Source organism: Chamaea fasciata, unplaced genomic scaffold (genome assembly GCF_029207755.1).
Source record: "Chamaea fasciata isolate MVZ Bird 193981 ecotype frontalis unplaced genomic scaffold, bChaFas1.0.hap1 SCAF_1, whole genome shotgun sequence".
NCBI classification, from domain to species: Eukaryota; Metazoa; Chordata; class Aves; order Passeriformes; family Sylviidae; genus Chamaea; species Chamaea fasciata.
In genome coordinates, this window is record NW_027094086.1 from 141,890,775 (window position 1) to 141,900,196 (window position 9,422).

At 44.9% G+C, this 9,422-nt stretch overlaps 1 protein-coding gene across 3 annotated transcripts in view; it reads right to left on the reverse strand.

Annotated features, from left to right (window-relative positions):
- Positions 1 to 7,320, reverse strand: part of PFKP (phosphofructokinase, platelet) — a 43,050-nt gene extending 35,730 nt beyond the window's left edge. Inside the window, exon 1 of one of the 3 annotated variants that reach the window (XM_066200431.1) lies at positions 6,963 to 7,320. In XM_066200431.1, coding sequence (XP_066056528.1) covers positions 6,963 to 7,047 — 85 coding nt within the window. In that variant the 5' untranslated portion in view covers positions 7,048 to 7,320. The remainder of the gene's footprint in view (positions 1 to 6,962) is intronic. The other 2 variants (XM_066200423.1, XM_066200414.1) reach the window with 2 other exon arrangements.
- Between the last annotated feature and the right edge of the window lie 2,102 nt (positions 7,321 to 9,422).

The window sequence follows — 9,422 nt, forward strand, 5'->3', positions numbered from 1 at the left end:
AGAGATCACACAAAGCATGAGGAGAAAAGTTGTTAGGCTACACTGATAGTCTTGCCACATCAGCAAAAAAGGGATGCCAGAAGGATGACAACCCAAAGTACCAGTCACCGTTTCTTCAAATCTGGTGCATTTAATATTAAAAGAGCCAAGTGGCAGATAAGCTCTGCTGCTCAACCTGGGTGTTAAGTGTTCACCTCTCTGCAGATATAAAAAGCTGGTAACTAGAATACATAAACAGCACAGCAAGTCACAAAGATCTAATCGTACAGTGTCTACCTTCACTGCAAAAAATAATGAGCTGTAAAGGTCAACCTGTCTATAATCAGACTAAGGTTTTCTCAAAGATTCGTTACTTATGAACACACCAGAAAGTTCCTCCAAGTTGCTCAATGTGAAACAAAAAAAGTAAGTTTGCTAAAATTTAAAAGTTGCTTTTGCTGTTTGTGTGGATGTCATTAACACTTAAGACAAAAATCACAAGTAACAGTGCTTTTACATAAGTTCTGTTTTAGGAAATTCTAGCAAGAATTTTCTCAGCCAGAGTTGGCCTTGTGGCATAGCTGGAAAAAGTTTTCAAATGCCAAGACAGCTAAAAGCACAGCTTTAGACAAAGAACTGGAGGATGCCAAAGAAAAACAGAATCTCATCTGACAGTCTGTAATGAAAAGAAAGTTAACATGATAAATCTCAGATTCAACAGAGCAGTTACCTCCCCAGTGAAACAGTTTTCATAACAAAATTAACACTCCTCAGAGACAAAAACTTTTAATTTTACCAAACTGACAGTTCATTACAGCACTGCCATTTTCCACAAACAGGAACACTCAGCACAAGGTACTCCTTTCACCAAAGTCCACAGCTTGCTTCTATTAAAGCACATGTTGTGCGGGAGGCTTTTTTGTTGTTGTCACTTAGTACGAGGTTTTTTGGCAGTTCTGTTTTGGCTCTTGAGGTTTTTTTTTGGAGGGTGGTTGCTGTTGTTTGGTTTGGTTTGTTTGTGGAAGGTTTATACAAATTCTTAATACAGCCATACTCTTTCATAGTGAATACCTTCCAGTTTCCATGTTTCTTGCATGAATAATAGGTAAAATTCACTATTTGCCTGCTCCCTCAAAAGGGAAAAATCCAGGAAAAAAAGTCCCACAGAATACAGACAGACAGCATCCTCCCAGTACTACCACTGCAGCTTTGTAAGTTAATGTAACCGATATTTTATTGTTATTTCCTGGTGTGTATTTTATCTCCTTATACAGAAAAAGGACTTGGTTGTCTACTGGCAGGCTCCTGGATGAGGACTGAAGGATGTTAGAATTTGATACCTACAAAATACAGTTAACGTGTTGCAGCTTTAAACTTCTACAGTTTGACTGTCTAAATTGCCGTAATTCAAGAAAAAAAAACACAAAAATTTCATAAAGCCTCTGTAGGACTGTCTAATAAAATTTCATTATTTATGGAGTCTTACAAAGGTATTTGTGAATTACCATGAAATGTTATTACTCAGGCTTATTACTTTAAAAGAGATTTATCATGTTAACCGTGGATTTAGTTCTGAATAATAAATGCAGTTTGATAAACATACAGGATTAGAATAGCAGCTTCAAAAGAAAGTCACAAGTAAAACCAGTATTTTTATTTTTTTAATAATATAGGAATTATTTAAAATGTTTCTGAGTTACCACTTGCTTATGCATTAAAGCCTTGGAAAGAGGGAAATATTTATTTTGCTCTTTTGGAGTCAGCAAAGATTAAGTGGAATGCAACTACTTTCAGGGCTTTACATAACATCCAAATTAATTTAGAAGTTGATCATTTATTGTCCTTGATCTTTTTTATTCAATTGTCCTTAAAAGGAGTACTTGGTTTTCATAACAGGGTTACAAACAATACTGCAGAAATCTTTAAATTATTTCAAAGGCTCTCTCTGCCTCCAAAAGAATATCCCTCTTTTGTGCCTGCATCCTGGTCCATGTACACAAGTACCACTACAACTGAGGAGGTTCTACGTAAGTTTTGTGTTTAAGCCAAGTTTGCCTTGCTTTAGTCAGCTAGACATGCCTTTAAATAAATAACTGTAACATAAACCATTCAAAAGCAAAATCAAAACTATGCATCTTGGACAAGCATCAAGAAATAAACTTAAGTACCACCAATTTTAAAGATAAACATTGGCTTTAACACAGGCTTAATGACTTACCACATATGTTTCAGTGCTACCCTGAATAAAGATCCAGACTTTAAAGACTACATAGCAGAAATCACTAAGGAAAATGTCTAAATATTACCAAACAGGAAGACTTTATTCAAATATGTAAGTGGTTATGTCAGTAAGAGTCTATAATCATAAAAAAAAAGAAATAGTGAAATACAAGAACTTAACAAATAATTAAAAACACAAATTTGTTCCATTTTCTTTTAATTGCATTACAGATTTTATTGCATATAATCACAGTATTCTAGATACCTGAAGAAAGCATTACACAATTTTCCTGATACTAACTGTATTTGAACAGAACATTCTACTGCACAGGTATACACAATAGCAGAATATCTAGATGGCAAATGTACCTCCTTCTTAAAAATTAGAGTAAAACTCTTAAGAGACCAGTTTCAATCATTGAATCCACTACAGAAGCAGCTTCTCAAAAATATTAAAATCATTGAAATAGTTACACTTTTCCATTAATAACTACATTCCTTAATTTTACATACAAATAGTACTTACTGTATCTATACACAAAAATATATGTATTTCATATACATGTCTATTTGCATGTACTATTCTTAGCTGGAAAAGGTGCCTTGGGGGGGGGGGGGGGGGGCTAGAATCCAAAAATTCCTTGTATTTCAAATTACATAAGTATTAACAAGTAAACTCTAATTTGGATGACATAAGAAGAGTTTGGGTTGGTTTAGTTTGTGACTTTTTTTAAAAAAAATATTCATTTATTTTACTGTTATCAGTTGAGAAGCTTATGGCAAAAAAAAAGAAATTTTGCCACCAGGACAAGAGCAGTACATTTATACTACTATATTAAATATGTCCTATGATGTTCCTCAGACTGTAATGCTTCAAGAGCAGAAATACATAAATCTTTGCTTCCACTGTCATGGTCTGTGGTATTCCAAAACTCTAGAATCCAAAAGGCTTCTTTAGGGTTCTTTTGAAACTGGTTTTAAACCCAGATCTGCTGAAGGAGTTGAGCTTTTCCATTTGCTGAGTGCCAAGATTTCTTCTCCCAGCCTATGTCACCAGGACAAGAGTCGGGTATGTACACTACTAACTAAGCCTTGGAACTCTGGGAAGCCTGGAATGCTTTGAACACAGAGACACGTAGCTCCTTTCTTCAGCAGGATGGGCTGCAGACCCCAACCCAGAATATTCCAGACCATTACATCCCTTGTTTATGCTGTCTTCCTCAACAGTGAATCTTTGAGTTGATCTGAAAAACAACACCGTCCTATTCCAAGATAATGATCCTGAGTCAGTGGGCTGGGCACAGCTCTGCAGCCACAAACACATCCTTCCCCAGGAGTGCACTGTCACTGCTGTCACCAGTGACTCCTCCTGTGCCCAGCCGTGCCCACCACGGTCCCGGAATAGGCTGTGTGAACGCCAGTGACCTATGGTGGCCAAAACTGTCTGTGGCAGCCACCGGCAACCCACAGAAAATTCAACCCGTGTACTTCATGACCTGAAGCAGAATGGCCACAGAATTCCACAAAGAGAAGTGTGACATATTAAACCCCATTTAGTAAACCACCTTCCTGAGCTGCAAACAGTACAATTTAGAAATAGTCCAGAAACTGAACCAACACATAAATATTGAAAACTGATTGTCAAAACTTCTTTTGCCTCTCGAGGTACTTGTGATTACGGTGGAAAGTACATTTTTAGATCACACTTTAACAGCTGGCTAGCTGAAGTGACAGACTGTGAAGTTTAGTATTTATACATACTGTGTACTAAATAGAGATCTTTTTTTCCTGTGAAACAGATCACGGATAAATTCTTTAACTCCAGAAAAAAAAAAGTCCAGTATGACATATATACATTCTATAGTCTTTCAAATTCTACAGGTAGGAAAACGAAAAAGAAAAATGAAACTTTCAAGTAACTAACACCAATTCAGGGAAATAACTGAAAACTTATCATGGCCTATAAATAGAAAGCCTTGTGTAATTTACATAATGCTACTTTTAAGTTATTGGAAGTACAGATAGCAGCAAAGAGAGTAATTTCACCTTAGAATAAGTGCATGTGCATTTTATTCTATGCTCAGACTTATAGTCCAATCTAAATACAGGCACCTATTAAGATTCTGTGTTTAACAGGTGTTTTTTTCTACTCAATTGTTTGTGAGTGTAGTTTGGAAACAGATACTTTGAAGACTTTCAATGAGAAATCTAACACAAAACAAAACAGAAGACTGCAATTTTTTTCCTAATACTAGAACTTTTTTTGCCTACTTCATAATCAGTAGCTTTGCCTCACCTACACTTTGCTTGAACAGTTTATTTTCAAATAGCAGTAACAGCAGTGTATTTCCTTCTGCATGTACTTCAGGACTTCACCTCTCACATATTTGCACTCTGTCCTCCAAAGGGCAAATAACCTTGACAGGGCATGACTCATTCTGTCCCTTGTTCAACTCCTAACCTTCAAACTGACTTGAGGCTGCTTATTTTACACATCTCTGCTGTTACCAAGATAGTAAGGGGTTATGGTCACACACTGTGTTGTGTGATTCAGGTGAAATGATTAAGTTCTAAAACGCTGGCGGGTTTATTTCCTTGTTCTTCAAAGTCAGGACAACAATGCTGCCAATGAAACAGCTTGGAAGGCATCCAGTTTACTTTTTTTGGTCTTGGTGACAACCCCACTCCTTAGACAGCAACTTTCACAGGCTGTTTCTCTGGAACCCTGGATGCTTCTGTGGCAATCTGCCAGATGCGAAGTCTAGATGTTACCCGTGGATTCTGCAAGTCCTTCAAATGCCTTAACTCACACAGAAGCAAGTGCAGATTAATACTTTATAAAAGGAGATGCATCTGCTGCTGCATTATATAATCTCCAGCCACGCAGAAACAAGTTGCAGGGCTCAGCCTCTTGCTGAGCAGGATACTGCTGCTTCAGGCAGTGCCCCGCCACACTTTTAAATTAAAATGGCGATTTGGCCACCAGACCATTAAGACAGAGATGCTCTGATTCTCAGTTCCTCCTAGAATCATTGAGTAGTGGAACTGATGTCACTGAGGGCGAGCTGGATAAAATTTGAACAAGTGTAGCCTCACCGAGGGGTAAAATAGTAGGCATTTAAACGCATCGATTTGGTTTTTTTCTCCAGAACTGCCACATTTTCCTCCTCGATGGCAACAAATCCCTTTCATCCCGATTAGAGTTTCGGATAATCCTAGGTAAACCCGGGGGCTCCCCGTTATTCCTGCGGGCAGGGGGAGGGAGGATGCTTCTCCCAGCCCAGATGACGCAAAGAGGCGGAATCTGCAGCGACTCGCAGCGGATCACGTACACACCGGCGGAGGGAGGGGAGGGAGGGAGGGAGAGCGGAGACACTGGTCCATGCAAGCCACCACCGCATGGACGCGCCGGGAAACCCGGCAAGAGGAGAGGGGAGGCTGCCCCGGCCGCGGGCTGGTCCCGGCACGTCCCCGTGCAAAACCTGGGGAGAGACTGGACCCTGGACCACCGAGCACACGCAGAAAGGAAGGAGAGGCTCCCACCCACCATTCTCTTCACAAACGCGAACGAATGCCGCTGCTTCTTTAAGTGAAAATACTCTCGAGACTCTCCCGGGGGAAAAAAAAAAAAAAAAAAAAAAAAAAGAAGTAAATAACAGTAAATTAAGAGAAGGACCTAAAAGCAATTATCATTGAACAACTCTCTTCGTATAAGCGGAGCAAGAGTCCTCTTGAAGTTCACGGAGCATTCCACGTTTGAAACCTTAATTAACTGGAACTTCAAACTATTACCACAGAATCACAGAATACACCGAGTTGGAAAGGACCCATCATGATTTTTTGGTAGGAAAAGGGAAAATAAAGTGGAGAAAGAAAATGGATTATTGACTAGGTATATTGTGATCAAGCCTCTTTTCTCTCCCATCCCTCTTAATGTCTGTAGGTCTTTTGTTCGCCCTGCCCTGTAGTAGCTACGACTTCCTCTACACTGAAGAGATTTAAGAAGGCGACACACGTTTCTAAGATACTCCTACAGGGGGAGAGTAAACCACCATCTGAGCGTTCTAAACCTCGGGTAGGAACATAAACGTGTTGCTGATGCCAAATCGAAGTGAAAAGCAGATGAGGCGAGGGCTGGCAGAGCCCCAGCAGCGCAGCCAAGCCTCCCGCCCGCCGTGCAGGGCGGCACGACCTCCTCCTCCCCCGCTCGCATCAGCCATCCCTCCTCACCCTCCTCTCCCCACCATCACTCGAGGGAACGAGACATCTTGGTAGTAAAAGTTACTGCAGCGTTTCTACCCTCCCCCTTGCCCAGCCTGGGGCAGAGGAAATGTGGCGAGGAAGGGAGAGGGGAAGGAAGGGGTTGAGGGGATGTTCGAACCTCAAGCGCCCAGGCCGCGCAAAAATTATCTTTTAAATGCTCTTGGTAGGAAAGCCGGGTCGAAGGCCAGCACGGAAAGAGGAACCCGAGCACCACTGCAATGCCCTGTGAACCGCTCCCAGAGCCCTCTCTCCACTCCCTCCATGTGCCGCACCGTGGCTTCCCGACACCAGCCCTGTAGCAGCCCACGCTGTTCCCCCGGCCTCCCGCATGGGCGCCCTGCCAGCCGGGGCGGCCCTTCCTCCCTGCCCCTTACACCGCCCTCGAGGGGCTCCTCGCCCTCTCCCGGTGCTGCCCCACTCCCCACCGTGCCCGCAGCTCCCCCGCGTTCTCCTTCCCCCGTCCTCCCCGTGCTCCCGGAGTAAACGGCGTGAGCCGCTACCTTGGGCATCGCCGCCGCTGGTCAGCACCGCGATGGCCTTCCCGGCGCCCGAGAGATTCTCGAAGAACTTGGGCTGGTGATCCATGGCGCTGCGGGAGCGGCACCGGCGGGCGAGGCGGAGCGCGGTCGCTGAGGGAGCCCCTGGCCGCCGGGGTCTGCCCCCGCTCCGCTGGACTGAGCGTTCGGCCTCTGCGGGAAAAGAGCCCGAGCAGCCCGATGCAGGTGTGTGGTTACCGGCAGGTAAATCTCGGCAGAAAGCCTGAGGGAAAGGGGCGACTGTGTGCAAAAGCCCGGGAAAAAAAAACTGAGCGAGAAGAACAGCACCTCCTACACTCCGCTCACCCCGCCGCCCCCCGCTCTGCCCCGCCGCACGCCCTCCCCGCCTCCCCGCGCGCCGCTGACAGCGCGGCGCGGCCCCGCCCCCTCAGCCCCGCGGGAGAGGCGCTGACGGGCGGGCGGCGCGGCCAATCAGAGGCCGAGCTGACGCCGCCAGCGCGGCGGGCGGGGCGGGGGTGCTGGCGGGGCGAGGGCAGGTGGGAGGGGGCGGCGGCGTGGCCCCAGCGGGGCGGGAGTCCCGGCGCCGCCTCCCTGCCTTCCTTCCCCTTCCCCCCTCCTGCTCTGGCGCCTGAGGTGGGGGCGATGCGGGAACATGGCTGGCGCCTTGGCACGGCGGCAGTGCGGGGGAGGGAGTTGTGTTGACTAGAGCTGGCTCATCCTCCCCGCAGTAGCGGCTGAGGAACGCCGCGTGTCTCCGTCGCGCCTGCGGCTCCCCTGGGCAGCCCCTTCAGCGCGGGCTCTCCGGCGGCTTCCCGGCGCCCTCACGGCTTTGCCGGAGCTCGAGGGGGGAATCCCGCTCCAGCGTGTGGGTTCTTCGCAGCCCGATGCCTCCGGGGCGGCTCGGGCTCGCTGGCCCGCCCGGCGGCTGCTCGGAAGGCTCCGGCAGGGAGCGGAGAGCGCGGCTCCCGCTTGGAATGCAGAACAGACGGACCGCGGCTCCTGCCGGCAGGGTCCGTGTCACGGGCAGGGACACCCAGAGGCCCCGAGCTCTGCTCTTTCTCTTCTTGCCTCTCATCCTTCCTCAGGTGTGTCTTCGCGCTGAGGCCTCTCAGCACCGCAGTGGGTGGTCAGGCGCCGGTAGGAACAGGAGGTTGTTCTGTGAGGATTCGCGACTGAGAGACAGAGTTTGAGTCAAAGAGACCAACAGAGGGAAAGCAGTTGGGAGGAATTGCTCTGGGTAGGAATCGCAGTCTTTCTGCCTGCCTTTTCGTTCTCACTGATGCTTTTGCTTGGGGAGTGATTAGTACTAAGTACTACTGCTTAAGTGCACTCTTAAACTCCCTGTAATACCACGCTGGCAGAATAATCCTGTTGGTCATACAGCGTGTGTAGTCACAGAAACAGTAAAAGCGCCGGGTTTTGGTAATTTAAGCAAATAAAGCTCTATTATAATACTGTATGCAGCTGTTTGTGGTACTTTGGGTAAGTGAAAGTATTTGTGGGATTGGGCCAACTTACTTGCACAAAATAGAGCAAGTCAGGAGAGTCAGGAACAGCATCAAAATGCTGACTCCAGTTTTATATTTTAATTGCTGTATTAATTACTGGTTTTATTCAACATCTTCATCACATCACAGACAACTCACATTGTAAAAATACACGTGCTCATCGTGTCAGCTTTCACACAGACACATGTGGAAGTACAGTCATTTGAATACTTCAGTCAGAATTACTCATAGATAAGTGAAGCCATACCTGAAAATGGATATTTATACCTAGTGTGTGGGCAGCTCACATTTGCAAATCTACACTGAGACTAAAATGAGTGTGATTTGACAACAGAAACAGAAATCCATTGACAAATAGATGGCATACCATGAACATTAATGACTCTGCAGGGAATTTACTATATTCTTTCCTGAGTCAGAGGAGAAGTCTTCAATCACAGATCACAATGAAGGTGAACTTCTGTTATAGAAGTATGTAAACATCCATAAAGTCACACTGTGTTCAAGAGGTTCTGGTTTTTTTTGAAAACACATTAGTTTATTTGAGAATAGCTCTGCAAAAGCTAAATTAAGGTCTTTGCGTGATTCGGGGCTTAATTGGGAACCTGTAAAACCGGGAAAATCTTTTCCTAGTAGAAACAATTGTGACTATTTCAGCATCATGGACCAAGGGCCATTGGCATCTCAGGATCACTTTGAGAAAGACAACAACTCCTTGTTGCTTGTATTTGGTTTGGTGGAGCCATTTCTAAAAAATGGCTATTCATTGTAGCTAAAGCATTCACACTTTGTCTGGAAGTATTCTTGTCCCTCTTGCTTCCTGATACAATCTCAATGCTAAGGAGCTCCTATTTTCTGAAAGTATTTTTTTTTCTTCAATTGCTCTATTATACACTATAAACTTATGAGTGATTAATTTTTCCCCTTCATGTAACTAGGAATCTGCCAATGATTT